At 40.6% G+C, this 15,218-nt stretch overlaps 1 protein-coding gene and 1 long non-coding RNA gene across 5 annotated transcripts in view; one reads left to right on the top strand and one right to left on the bottom strand.

Annotated features, from left to right (window-relative positions):
- Positions 1–15,218, bottom strand: part of LOC310844222 — a 399,653-nt gene that overhangs the window by 134,744 nt on the left and 249,691 nt on the right. The window lies entirely within an intron of this gene.
- Positions 1–15,218, top strand: part of WBP1L (WW domain binding protein 1 like) — a 49,469-nt gene that overhangs the window by 23,432 nt on the left and 10,819 nt on the right. For 3 of the 4 annotated variants that reach the window (XM_083738043.1, XM_083738040.1, XM_083738041.1), the window contains exon 2: positions 10,874–10,976. In XM_083738043.1, the coding sequence (XP_083594169.1) occupies positions 10,874–10,976 (103 nt within the window). Of the gene's footprint in view, positions 1–345; positions 632–10,873; positions 10,977–15,218 lie in introns of those variants that run through there. The other variant, XM_083738042.1, reaches the window with a different exon arrangement.

The raw sequence follows: 15,218 nt of genomic DNA, 5'->3' as shown, positions 1-15,218 counted from the left end.
CACCAAAGGCGCACTCTTCCATTGTCTTCCAGGACAGACAGAGGCCAACAACAACAACTAGCTTTCATGGACTTAGTGAATGATTTTGAAAGAAAGGCCTGTTGTTTGTTCAACTAATACTTTTCTAATATAATTAAATAAAACTAAAAGTTTATCTTACATTTTTTTTAGTGCATTTAACAATCATAGTAGTCCGTAAATACCAGGTTTCCGGTGTAACTGCTTTCTGTTTGCTAACTACTGTGCATTTTCTTCTATGCAGTAGGCCTCTTTGAGTTGTTAATCAGCAGCTGTCTGAAGCTTTCCCCCCCTCTTGCAGTGCTGCTACTGATGTCACTTCCCCCTTGGCAAACGCCTACGGAGGCTCTGCTGCTTTTGAGATTGGTCACAGGGAGGGGAGAGAGAGAGAGAGAGAGAGAGAGAGAGGCTGAGTGAGTGCATTCTATGTCCTGGGACCCTGTTTACTTAACATTCCCAGCCAAGGAAGCCCTGGTTTAAACAGGATTGCGGATGCAGCCTGTCCATTACAGATGAGGAAATTATTATTCTGGGATTCTAGAAATTCCTTTGTTTAAGCCCCTAGCGTGGATTATGAGAATGCAGAATGCCTTTCCTTTTGGGCCTGCGGCAGGTAACTTGTTTCTGGTTTGTTTGTTTGTTTGACTAGCTAGGGTGGAGAATGTGAGATTTTGCTGGCTTAAAAAAGAAGAAAGAAAATCAGCTCTGCTTGCCTTGTGAAGTGAGCCACTCAAGTAAAATCCAATGCGATCTTTTCTCTTCCTCTGTTGTGTTTATGCTAGGGGAAAAACAAATCTATTTTATTTAACATTGAATAATGTTGCAGATAAAGGGAAAAAACTTAATTATTATTATTTGAAGCAAAAAAATTGTCCGTGTCCCCCCCATTTCACTCTATTTTATGGCTTTCACTTTTGGTTTTTGTGTGCTTTAAGGACTTTTAGGGGTTTAAAGCTTACTTGGGTTTTGTGTTTGTGCTTTGGCTGAGTTCTGGTTTAGAGTAAACAAGAAACAGTCAACAGCTTCTAATCAGAAACTGTCAGAGCTAACAGTGCACATGCTTTTTAAACCCGTTTCTGAATTTGTGGTGTCTGTGCTGGAGTTTTAAAGTACTCATAATTTTATTACTACTAACCAACATACATAGCCTGGAATGAGTAAAAGCAGCAAGTCACCCAGCTGCTCCCTGGTGGGCAGCAGCCAGCTTCTACCAAATTTGAATCATCTTAGTCCAGGAGCTATTTGTTCCAGGAACAACATCTGATTACTTGTACACCTCACCTAGCTTATGTTCTTAGGCAAGTAAGTGTAGCAAATGAAGTTTGGAGGTATTGCAGGTATGTGAGCATTAAAGTTTTCTCTTTTCTTTCCTTTTTTGATGGTGAGTGTTGTTAGTTTAACTTTCCAAAAAGCACTCTAAAAAGTGAAAAACAGCTGTTTTGTTTGTAGCTACCTAGTTTATTTTTTAAAACCAAATCTTTTTTATTTGGGCTTACATAATGCTATTCAAGAACTGAGACAAGAACTACCTCTAGCGCAATGACCTTTTGCCACTGACTGCTCTGCTTACTTGAAGCGGGCAGAATAAATTTAGGTTATATGTAAAGTTCTAAATAGAACTTAAGATTCAGTTATGGTTATAGTTCTATTAGAGAAGAGGAAGGCTGTGGGCTGCCAATTTAAGGGCATCAGTTTGGGGAGTATTCATGTTAAGCCTCCCAAGAAATGTTGAAATTGAACCAATTGACCTTGTTGGAATTACGTCAGCAGCAGATAGCTACGTGTCTTTAGAAATCTTTCAGATTCATGTATATTTCCATAAAGGAAATTTGGGCACCTTCTGGGGTTTCTTTACTGATGCAGGAAGCCTCAAAGGAGGCAATCCAGTTTCTGAAACCAGTTTGTTTACCTTTTCTTTGTTTCACTTGATTTTCCTCTTTGTCCTTAGCTGCTTAGTTGCTTACTGTTTGCTCCTGTCTGTGGTTCACAGAGCCAGTCTGAGCAGCAAAAGCAGTTGCCTTATTCCTTTCTGTCTACTTGAACTTATAGCATATAGCTGTTCAGAGACTGCTGTGTAAATGCAATAAGCTCCCTGTGCTGTGTTAGCTACATATCTGCCAGTTTAGTGTGTGTTAGAAAATAAACTGATTTCTAATTTTTCTGAAGCTATTTTAGAGTTGTAAACAATAGGACCTTATTTCAGTATGACTAGATCAAATACGGTAGCTAAAGCATAGGCTCATAAATAGTTCACAAGATACACCTTAGGCTGCTTATTATCTTTAAAGCAGCTATACTTTTTTCTTTCCTGATATTTGTCTAGCACAAAATCTTCTAAAAATCATTAACAGAAGTAGATGCTTGTGAAATTTAACTAAACAAAATAATACTATTGAAGAAAATAAGTTTGCAGTCGTTATAAGAAAGCTCAGGGGAGACTTTTGGAAGTTCACCCCTTGCTCAAGACACTCGCATTCCTTGCAAGGTCCTCATGTTGGTCAGAGGTAAGAATCAGGATTGCAACCAAGTATAGAAAAAGCAAAGTAGCTAGTAAGCCTGATCTTTATCGGGTCTGTTGAAACAGAGGTTCCCACTTCCAAAACAAGAAGCGGAAAAAGAACCCCAAACAGAAGTGAGTTACAATTTTTTTAATGCTTGTACAGCGACCACCCAACCCAATCACAGAAAGCCCACCCAACAAAAATGCAACACAGTCACAAAAATGGATGTACATGTAAATCAGATCGTGCTAAGAGTTCATGTTCAGCATATTTACCAATCTGTCAATCAAGATACCTCACAATACCTGATAATTGCCCTTCCTGGCCTATTTGAGACATCTTTTTGAAATGGTGAATGCCTTGATGCCAGAATCCATTGTCACAGACCTGTCCCTATTCGTACACAGGAATCTGTGATCCCTCTTTAAACTGGAAGAGGAGTGCAGATGTTGAGCAGTACAGTTATGCATAAAATTTGTTTTGTTAGTGCTGAAGTTGTAGCTTTTGCAGCTTTAGTGTAATGGCATTCAGGCTGTACTGTATGGTCATCAACATTAGCTTTAAAGTGCTCCTGCTGTGAAATAGTTTGTTGGTTTGTTACATTATGTATTTATGTGTTTTTATAATGTAAACTGCCCTGTGATCTTTGGATAAAAGGCAGTATATAAATCAAACAAACAAACAAACAAACAAACAAACAAACAAACAGTCTTTTTATTGACAATGCTCTGTGCAGAGCATTTCTTTCTAGCCCCTCCCTTTCTTCACTTGTATACCACTTCAGGTCTTAGTATCTGTTTGTCCATTATGTCCAAATCTGAGGAACTCTTGTTAAATATAAATTAATCAGCTAAAATCTGATGATTTATGAAGCCTCAATCATCTAAATTAGGCCACTGAGGTTTTTTTACTATTGGACAACTAAGCAGTTATTTTAAAAGTTGCAAATGAAACTGTTCTGCTCAGTGTTCGAAGCTGGGATAAAAAAGCTAGGAGCCAAATGGCTTCTGGGACCTGGGTTGTGGGCACCAAAATAGACTGTCTAGTCGTCACTGGAAGGGGGGGATCAGCAACACTTTATTATTTTGATAAGCATGAATTAATACACAATTCACATAAGTGACACATTGTTAATATCACATTTTTAATACATGTTTAATTTGGTGTTTACAATACAAATATTGGTATCATACTTCGGTTTTCAAAACATTCTTTATTGTTAAACTCCTTAACTTATTGTTTATCCTTAACATATACTCTGAGACTTCAGAGCACAGACAGTGGAACCTCGTGTTACGTACCATTCTCCTTACGAACACTTAGCGTTACAAGCTCTGCTAACCTGGAAGTAGGTCTCCTGGTTGCGGACTTTGACCCAGGATGCGAGCAGAAGTTGCATGCCGGCACCACAGCAGCGGGAGGCGCTATTAGTGAAAGTGTGCCTGAGGTTAAGAACGGTTTTGGGTTAAGAACGGACCTCTGGAACAAATTAAGTTTGTAACCGGAGGTACCACTGTACATTTCAGTAATCCTTGAGTGTCAGCCAGGTGCAAAAAATGGCACCCAGAGGTGCTCGCAGATGGAGAATCTTTAGGCGCAAAATGTGCCTGGTGCCCTGCTAATTTCGAACCCTGGTTCTGCTTCGTTGTTTAACATGTCCCTTTCAGGTGAGATACCACAGTTGTGAAGGTAGTTTTTCCGGGGTGAGGCCCATCCATTGCAATCTGTGTCTGCTGACCCCTGCAACTTTTCCAAATGGAAGAAACATGATTGCATAATTTCTGGTATTGGGGAACTGTGTTCATGCTTTGCCTTCATCCTTGAGAAGGGCTGTAGCTCAGTGTTAGAGCAAGTAGTTTGCTTGTAGAAGGTTCCCGGTCCAATCCTCAGCATATACAGGTAGAGCTGGGAGAGAGCCCTGTCTCCTGCCTTGGAAAATGGCTGCCAGTGAGTGTAGACAATAATGAGCTATGTGGACCAATGGTCCGACATGGTATAGGTAGCTTCCTATGTTTCATCTTCTAAGATGGTTGGAGTTGAGCATCCCTACCCCCACTCCCCAAAAAAACTTTACCAAGATTGAACATCAGTTAACTTGGCTGTGTAGAATATTCTGCAGTCTCTGGACAAGGGTCTACAAAAGTACTGGTCACGTAGCAGTGGTGAGTCTATCTCTGGGCAAGGTTAGTGGAAAGTGAGTGATGCTCCTGGGCTCCCTGGGTTTTGGAAGCATTTTGAAGCACTTAGGCTTCTCAATGCTTTCTGTGGTAGTTTCTTCTCTATTTTGTTTCTAATTTAAAATCTTTAATTAAAGAGAGAGGGAATGACAGAACTGTAACAGTGCATAGTACAAAGAAGAGATTCAGCACAGTCAAGACTCAGAGCACAAAGAAGTCAAGGCCATGAATATGACCTATATGCAATAAGCTCTTTCCATAGAGATCTGTCAGGAGATAATAATCATGTAGAAGAGTCACTACTGTTGGCATATGAAATAAAAGTGACACCACACAGATTGAATTCACATGGTTATGCCTATTCATTTAGAGCAGGGGTGGGGAATCTGTTGGATTGTTGGTCCCTGACTGTTGGCCATGATGGGTGGGGAGGGGCTGACAGGGGTTAAGAGTCCAAGAGTATCCCGGGGGGCGGCGAAGAAACAGATTCACTAACCTTGGTTTATAAAGATAGCTTTCAGGGTTGTGGGAGGAGCCAGAAGATTTGCAGACACTGTGAATTTATCGATTTTGGCCTATAGTTGAAAGCAGTTGAGACGAAGGAGCGGGGAATAGGGGATTGGGGGAGAAAGGAAATGGGCCTCCTCAGGCCCCTAACTATATCCTAGAGTGGGGAAAGGGGCTATGTGTCTTTAGATTTTTTAAAAAGAAGCTTATTTTGAGCAGTTCCTATTCTGCGTTAGCTGGAGCCCTAAACAGAAGGACTGTTCAGGAATTGGGATGTGCTACAACATGTTGCAAGTCCATTTTTTTTCTGCTTTAGATGTAAGGGTCTTCCCTCAACAGAAAATGGCACTCCAGGTTTTCCTCCTTTCTTTCCTGCCACCTCTCATGCTGTTCTTGGGGTTTGTTGATGGTGGGAGTTTTTGGCAACAAACCTAACGGTGCATTTCTATACTAGCTAGTAAATTAAGGGGTTAGGGACCACATAGATGTAATTTTATAAAGTGCAGCTAGGTCACGCTCCCTCACCTTCAGGGATGGAGGAAGTATTGTCTGTTTCCTGTTCCTCTTTCTTCCTCTCTTCTGTTCAAACCATGTAAGCTGAGCATACATTTGAGGCTGGGACTCAGACCATGTATTTGAGACTTAACTTTCTGTATTTTGCGATCAATAATACCTTGCCTTCTGTATTTTGCAATCAAGAATACCTTCTGCTGTAGCATTGAGTGATGCATGAGTGAGACCTGTGTTTCTTGGTCTTTTATTGTATTGCATATGAATAAAGGCAATGCTAATGTAGATAGAATTGCTTGTGGTCATCCATTTAGGTCTATTTTATGTTGTTTTGTTGCTCAATAAAGTTGCATTGCATGACTAAGGAGCAAGACCCAGGATCCTTGCAGAGTCTTGCTAGAGCGCAACTCAGTTGCTGCCTGGAACCTGAAAGCTGAGCCCCAGCATTTTCTGTAACAGATCCTATAAACACTTTTGGATTGTGTGCTGCTTCATTGGCACCCCTAAAAATATTGCCTCCCCAAGCAACTGCTTGGGTTGCTTGTCCAGTCAGGTGTTCTTCCACATAGTACTGTTTAAGCAGTAGCTGAATATAGCCATAAGCCCCCATGAAAAACAAGAGGCCCTTACGCAGAAAGATGTAGCATAGCATCAAACATTTGTTATTAATTTAGATTGGTATTGAAGCACGTCTGAAAGGTTTGGTACTGTTAAAGCACTAAGGTAAACTGTATACTTCTAGTTAAATATTAACTGTAGTAAAATTTATTTCACACTGGCTCATTGTGAATATGAAAAACCAGCTCAAGCTCTACCAGTTCTGCAAAGTGGTCTGAAGTGGATTAAGCTTCAGACCTTTCTGATGGGATATTTTCCCAGCTGCACATCATGTCTACAGCTTTGTTGTGAATCAGGTAATCTTTCAACAGCTTTTTATGAAGTATCATAGCATAGAAGTGCTCCAGACACAGTCTGCCTACGCAGAGATACAAGTGCTTCTGTACATCTTAAGTGTAGTTTTAACTCATTTCTCCACACTTTTAAAGCCATTGTTAATTTTGCATGCAAATTGCCACATCTTTTTTTTTAAAAAAAGTGCAGGTTTTGAGAATATTCTAAATTCACTAACTGCATCTTAATTTCTTAATTTAAGGTTATAAAACCATAATGTTCAGTTGGGGGCTGTTCAGATCTAACACCCTTAATTTTCTCCTCTAGACCTAAAATAACATGTGATCTGTAAAACTATCTTTTAGTTGGTTCAAAAATGCCCAAAGAAGTGATACTGAACAGGTTCCATTTTCTAGAAAATCATGCATATATGGACAAGGTCATTGTTGGTACATTTCTGAGCATATACCTAAGATGTTTTAATGTCCCAAGGCCATACATTTTTGTGATCTCCCTCTTTGTAAGTGGAACAGAAAGTCTGCCCATAGAGCAGGCATAGGCAAACTCAGCCCTCCAGATGTTTTGGGACTACAACTCCCATCATCCCTAGCTAACAGGACCAGTGGTCAGGGATGATGGGAGTTGTAGTCCGAAAACATCTGGAGGGCTGAGTTTGCTTATGCTTGCCATAGAGGACTTCTTGTTGCAGCTACATAAATATTTTTATCCTTCCCTCCATCATCAGTACTCTGGTCATAGAGTCATAAAGTAGGAGTTTGGGGGCAGATCAGGGTAGGCTTTTGATCTGTTAGGACCCAAAGGTTTCCCATTCACCTGACGTGCCCCCAGAACAGGAAAAGTACACTAGCCCTTGAGCTGGCATATTGATTTTCCTTTCCATTTGTTTGTTTATTATTTCAGTTTCTATCCCACCCTTCATCAATGGATGATTCAAGGTTGGGTAATCAAAAAGCCCAAATCAAAAGCACTAAAATAATTTAAAGAAGTAAAATTTAACAACCGTATACTAAATAAACTAAACAATATAATATAATGGCAGGATAGCAAAATCAAATTGTACTTCATACATTAAATCAGCACAAAAAACCTCCTGAAGAATGGGGAGGAAAAGGGAGGCCTCCCCTGCCTTGTTTTCCCTGCCTTGGGTTCTTCCTTCCCCACTGCCTTCTGATTCACCTGTCCAAATGTAAAATGCAAATGAAACAAATACACTCATTGTACAGGCAGACTTGTCAGGAAGCTGTAACTGGCTGTGGCTCCATATTGTACTTACCCCTGCATCGTGCATGAATTGTTGTTGTTTTTTAGTGTGAGGGAGCTGCATTTTAGAAATTAAAGGAAGCTGTACTATGTTGCTGTTCTTTGAAGGCTCTTAGGTCTTTATCTATCGTCCCATGTCCAGTCCCCTATTCCACAGGCTAGTTTTGGAAAGTACCTTGTCATACACTCCTGGTAGATGTTGCAAGGGATGTCTGGACAGTACAGAAGGTGACTACTTTGTTCATTGTTCTGGAAACCTTTTTAATTTTTGAATCTTTAAGAGTAAAATGGAATGCAGCTGTAGATAGCATATCAGGGACCACAGGCAGCCTTGATACTTAATTTCAGCTGGAGTGTTAGCTCGAACTTCTACTAAAGGCTACATGATTTCTTTGAACCCTGTTGTGGGTGAAATAGAGGAGTGCCCCTTCTGCTGTGAAAGGATGCAGGAGATGTTTCCTCTTTTAGAAACTATCTTAGCACTTTATGGGCACTTTGAAAATGAAGTCAGATGTCTGGCTTTTGAGGGAGGGTGCTAACTCTAACTGGGGTAGTGGGTGTTGGTGGGAATGTTAATGCTGATGCCCATGTCTCTAGATCCAAAAATAGAATGAGTCTCCTTTAGGAATAACACAGCATGTATCTTTGTTTACTTGGGCCAAAGCCAGGATGGTGGTTTTCAGGGGGAAACTTCATAATAACAGTGGGGTGGGTATGCTTAAACCTTTCAGAGCAAATACTAAAATAATGATGATGATGATTTCTAATAAATTTTTAAGTACCCACTTTATACTATAGCTAACTTGGCTTGCCTTTCATGTTGGGCACTCTGATGCCAAATGTTGTAATTTGGGCTGCTCCGCAGCTCTGCAACCACTTGCCTGTATTGTATGTGCATTTAAGCCAGGGAATCTGTGACATTGTTTGACTACACATCCCATCACCCCTTACCCTGCTGGGTAGGGCAGATGGAAGCTAGATATGTGTTCCTGATGACTGAAGACATATATTGCCTTTCTGGAATACAAGGGAATCTTCCCAGGCCTGAATCTTTCCAAACTTGATCATGCGACTGCACTTTTTCTCTTACACCATAAAGCTTCACGCATATTGATCCTACTATAAAAATAAACCAACATCACTTTGGTTTTGCTGTTTGTTTTATACTATAACTTAGATTTGCATGGCTTTTCATAGTGCAATGGTTCAGCTGTGCATTTTTTTTCCAGGACAAAGACTCCAGAAATTACTTCAACACCCATTTTATCTCTGCCCTACATTACACTCTGGCAAGAGGGGTCATTGCCATTGGGTGGTAGTTGTTTTCCATCTCTTAACTGTCCACAGAGATGGCCTTCAGGGAGGATTATGTGATGATGAAAAAGTATGACTGACTTGGCTTCTGTCCTAGACTGCAGGAGTATTCTAGGAAGATATTTCGTTGGAATTTTATTTTATTTTAAAAGTTCTGCAAATTAGGCAAGAATTACTTCAGAGTAGGGTTATATGGTAGTAAATGTTATTTTTATCTAATTGAGCGCAGATTGCCCTCTCTTCAATTATTACATTTTCTGATTCTATAAGTGCAAGATTTGAAGCTGAAAAAACCACCCCTGTTAACCACAGCGGAATTGCAGTGTATTTGAAACAAGCACCATGAGTGGGTCATAAAATTTTATGCCTCAGTATACCAAAGTGAAAATATCTATGGGTCCCTTCATCTCAGCGCATTAGGCATAAATTCATGTACCTAATGACAAGCGGGGGAGGGGGATTGTTACATTAAAAATGAAAACCTTACATGATTTTAATGTAAAATATTCCTACTTGCAGGGGGGGTGTGTGGAAATCTGAATGCTTGATTGCATTGTCTGACCTAAGTATCATTTTCTAAATTCTGATAATTTGGGCCACAGTTATAGCTATAGATGCCCAGGCATGAGGATCAGCACTGAAGTGCAGAACAGATGCCTGCATTATGCAAACTGCAAGTGGGAAATTATTTATCAAGGTGTGGAAAAGATAGGTACAGTTATTTAGAGCAACTTAGGAGCTGACGAGGCTGGAGAAAGGTGAAATGAGAACTAATCTAGACGTGCAGCAATAAGATGGTAAAGTTTAGAGCAGAATGGTGCTAGTTCAGATTGAAGAAGGGGGATACCATTTTTAATATTCCCTCCAATTGTTCCCATACCCTACTGTAACTGAAATAACTGCAACACATTATCCCCACCCCCTTTACCTCTGCCTCCTCTACATCTGTTGTTTCCCTTGTGTGTCTCCTTTTAGAATGCAGAACCCTGGTTAAACACCATCCTGCATAGATGGCACTACAGTGGTACCTCGGGTTAAGTACTTAATTCGTTCCGGAGGTCTGTTCTTAACCTGAAACTGTTCTTAACCTGAAGCACCACTTTAGCTAATGGGCCTCCTGCTGCCGCCGCGCCACCAAAGCATGATTTCTGTTCTCATCCTGAGGCAAAGTTCTTAACCTGAAGCACTATTTTTGGATTAGAGGAGTCTGTAACCTGAAGTGTATGTAACCCGAGGTACCACTGTATATAAATAGCAGCTTAAGAAACCCCATGACAGAAGAAAACTACCATAGCAGGGAGAAGTGTGCTGTTCTAACTTTCTACTTAAAGAGCTAGGGGTGGGAGGGTTAATGCAGAGGGGTGTTCAGAAGCTCCCCCCACCCACCGTAGACTGAAGAGGTACAATCCATTCTACCATATCATCTGTACTTCTTCCTTCTGCATGTAGGAACCTAGCCTGGAAGGTTGATGATGGATGGTAGGGTGTGGGAGCACCATGGAACTGACTGATATCCAGGAAAGTAGAAATGCCTAAACAGCTGCAGGCAATCTGTGACCTTGAGCAGCTGTTTAAGCCCTGGGATCATGCATGTCTTGCAAGCAACCGGAGGCTTAGTCCAAGTTTAATGTATTTGGGCCTTCCTCACTAACCTATTCCTCTCTTACATTCTAGGACAAAGAGCCCTGCATAGGAATCAACAATCAAAGCTACATCTGTGAAACAGGCCACTGCTGTGGACAGTCTCAGTGCTGCAATTACTATTATGAACTCTGGTGTAAGTTTCTTGTTTTTATAAAAGAAGTGAAATTCTTTTCATAACCTGAATCACAGGCATTTCAGTTTCATCCACTTTTCGCTTTATCCAGAGACAAGGTGTTAGAGCGAGTGATAGGTGTCCCTCCCCAGACTGAAACTGAAAATGTTGTTTCACTTCAGCCAGACTGCCCTTGCCATGACCTTTGCTAGAGATGCACAGGGGGAGTGTGTGTGTGTCCTTGCTATTTCTCCAGTCATCCAGTGTACCTTTCTGCACCACCTGTCAGGTTTAGGGGTGTGTGATTTCCCATCCCAGGGGAATGACCTTGTCGGGTGCCTCAAGTTTCTATTTTGTCTCACAAGTTATTTAATATCTGCATGAAATTACTGGGAGAGGTTCTGCAAGGTTTAGCTGATGTCAACAGGATGCCCACTTTCTTCTTGGATTCGGGTGAGGCAGCAGAGTTCTTGAACAGGTGTCTGGAGCCAGTAGTGGGTGAGGGCCAGTAAAATGAAGCTCAAATCAGAGATGTTCATGGCTGGTGGGCCTATCAAGCTGGAGTAGATCTACAGCCTTTTCTGAATGAAGTTGTGCTCCCTCAACACATGGAGTTCATGGTTTAGGTGTATTCCTTGAGCCAGTATTGCTGCTTGATAATCAGGTGACCATGGCAAGAATTCTCTCCTTCCAACTATGTGACGACATGTGCCAGCTATTTACAGTTCTGCAAGATTGACATTTAGCCTCCATCATTCGTTCTTTGGAAACTCCTGTTTTAAATTATTTACAGTGTGGGTTTGCCTTTGACTGGGGCTGATGGGAGTTGTAATCCAAAGTTTCAGGGGGGAGGGTGCACCAGGTTGGGAAAGCTGGGGCAAGCATCCAGCTTAATCAGCTGAAAGGAAGTGTGTTTTGTCTTCCTGAAAATGTATGCAAAGTGTTTTAGCACAATGAGCACAGGATTAAGCACCAAAGTGGATTTTAGAAGGTGAACAATTCTTGTCGCCATTCTCGGTACCCTAGCACTGAAAGCTCCCTTCCTTTTCATAGGTCTTGCTGTTCATTTTAACTTTATTTACCACTTTAACTTGTGGGAAGGAGTCATGGGTTGAAACAGAGAATCTCTCTTCACCTGACATGCTTCATGAAACATGATCCCATGTTTTAGCTGTTGGGAGTGGTTACAGTCAACAGAGTTTTCCCCTTTTGAAGAGCAAAGCTGATGGGAAACCGAATCCGTGGTGTTTGTTATGGGGTGGAGCGAAGAGTAAAATACATGATATGTCAAGCAGGTGGATTGGGTTTAAAACTAGATGGTGCTAGCTAGATCCAAGTTCAATTTTGTTTTAAGATGAAGCGGGCATTGAAATATCTTGTTGCCAAAATCTATTGCTAAAACTCTTGAACACTTTGTATTGAGAACTAAAAATTAATAAAATAAACCATTTTTCTTTCTATGAGCAGGGCACATGGGGGACAGTGGGCAAAAAGCCCTCTTGTGGTTGCACTGGCTTCCACTAAGTAGCAGGGCTCATTAGTTAGCTCCAGCCCAATCTTTGTATCTGATTTTCTTGTTTTGTGTCTTTTTCTGAACTTGATGTCTTGGTATGGCATACGTTTTCCGTTTGATACTGCTTTTGAATAGTTTAGTCTGAAATGGAAAATACGGGGGTGCGGGGGAATCTATTCCTTGTTCATGTTTGAGCGAAATTCCATGTGACTTCCCTTCCTAACTAAATTTATAGCAGTTACAAAAAGATGCACATCTGGTAAAACTATATTGTTCAGTACCATGCAGGAAATGTCATCCAAGTGGGAAGGTGGTTCTGTTTTGCCTTCTGCTGTTTTGCATTTTGTGATAATCTGCTGTAGAAATATTCATTCTGTCAAATCTGGGGCATGTTAATCAGTTTGAAAAGTACCAGTTGGCCCACTCTTGCCCTAGACCTGCATCCTTCCTAACTCACTGGGCTACCTGCCTCACTGATTCCCCTCTCCACTGTGTTCATACACAGAAATTCTTCCCCTGCTAACCGTCATTGATTGATTGATTATTTGTTTAGTAATTTACACCCTGCCCTTCCTCACAAAGGAGCACAATGGCAAGTGATAAAACAACAAAACATCATAAAAACAATTCTAGTACAGATGTAGACTGGGGAAAATCTCAACTTTAAAAGGCTTGTGGAAAGAGGAAGGTCTACTTGTGGTGCTGAAAACACATCAGAGATGGCACTTGTCTAATATTAAAGCAGTTTGAGCATTTAACTTGAGGAGAAAAGGTTGTGCCTACTTTGGGGTGTATTTATCTAAAAGAAAACAAAAATCTGTGCTTCTCTTGTCCTCCTTACAGGTTACTTCCTCCTTTTGGAGGTAAGTGGGAAAGGGAAGGCAGTTTCCAGTTCACTTAAGCAAGTAGCTTTTTGGACTTTTTATAACCTTGCTTGGAAGTTCCAACAGAAACTAGCCAGAGAAGAAACTAGCCAGCTTAAATGTTTCTTTGTTTTATAATTTATTTTTCTCTTGCTCTGACCTTCACACGTTCTCTTGATATTTATTCAGCTTATTTATGTAATAAGTCTGTCCACAGGGATTAAAGGTTGCATTCTAGCTTCATAAAATAGGCTGCCCAGATTTCTTGGTTTTATGCTTTCTTGGAAAAGGCTGTATGCCCAGATCAGCAAGGGAAATCCAGAATGCTGGCTGGGTCAGACACATAACTTCCTCATAGTGGATGCTTTTTTCCCTTTCTCTTTCCCTTTTTTCTTTTTCTTTTTCTTTTTGAGTGTCCAATATACCTAGAAGACTCCTGATGGTGGCCGTTGTTTAAAATTAGTCCCTGCTAATTGACAAGTCACTGTCCTTGTTTAAACATAATGCTAAACCAGCTCATGTAGAACTCATACCACTGTTCCTACCCAGCATGGCTACAAGGAAGAATTCAAAGATTTTGCTTCTGTTTTAGATTAAACACATCTTGTTGTGATATCTGAATCTGAACCAACTATAGTTAATCTTAACAATGATATATTGACACAATCTAACTTAGAGCAGTAGTTTAGGAACCTGGCTTGTTTAAATAAACTATAGCAGACATTAACCACCTTTATTGGGGGGAGAGATGTTTTAATGTAATTTAAAATTTAACAGAATACAAAAAAAGAAAAAATACAGTTAATGTGACTAATGTGACTCAAAAATACAGTTTCTATGCATTCACAAAACAAAGATTCAGAAATTAAAGCATTAAATGTGACTCAAAGATTCTACACAGTCTGAGTATCAATGAGAGTTCACAAGAATACCTTCATCTTTATATCTGAGTGTTTGGAATTATTATTATTTATTAAATTTTTATGCCGCCTTTCATCTGTAGATCTCAGGGTGGTTCACAGCATAAAAATACAATATAAAAACACAGAATACATAATAAAAACAAGAACAAGAATGAAACAAATCAGTAACCCCCACCCCTTTTACAAGAACAAATTTACTATCCAGTGCTAAACTGTAGTTAATCTAAAAGCGAAGCAGATTCTTGCAGCCATGCTGGAGGAGAAGGTGCATCTTGATCCCAAGGTTCATTGAGATTCACAATCTTGATGCTAAACCATGTTTTTTTTTCATTATCTAGGAACATGGTCAATGTACAGCATTGGACTGCTTACTCCAATGCGAAGGTAGCTGTGGTTTAAACCACTCAGCCTCTTGGGTTTGTCATTTGGAAGGTTGGTGGTTCAAATCCACATGACAGGGTGAAATCCTGTTTGTCTGTTCCAGCTTCTGCCAACATAGTAGTTCAAAAGCAAACCAGTGCGAGTAGATAAATAGGTACCGCTGTGGCGGGAAGGTAAATGGTGTTTCTTTGCGCTCTTGCACTCGTCATGGTGTCCTGTTGTGCCAGAAGCAGTTTAATCATGCTGGCCAAATGACCCAGAAACCTGTCTGTGGACAAATGCCGGCTCCCTCAGCCTGAAGCAAGATGAGCACCGCACCCCATAGTCGCCTTTGACTGGACTTAACCTTCCAGAGGTCCTTTCCCTTTCCCTTTTCCCTTTCCAATGAGAGCACACCTCATTCAGTTAAAAGCCATAACCCTGGGAGATATGTACCAACCCAAGAAAACATGTCTTTTGTTGATTCCCATTATTAAATCAATTGGGAGTTGCTGATTTAGGATACCTCATCCCCAGCATGCACAGTTAGTTATTTGCAGAATCTTTCACTGTCACAGAATTCTGTGGAAAATGATTTAGTTCA

The sequence above is a fragment of the Podarcis gaigeae genome, assembly GCF_964106915.1.
Source record: "Podarcis gaigeae genome assembly, chromosome: 5".
Taxonomy (NCBI): Eukaryota; Metazoa; Chordata; class Lepidosauria; order Squamata; family Lacertidae; genus Podarcis; species Podarcis gaigeae.
This window is presented reverse-complemented; position numbering and strand designations above follow the sequence as displayed.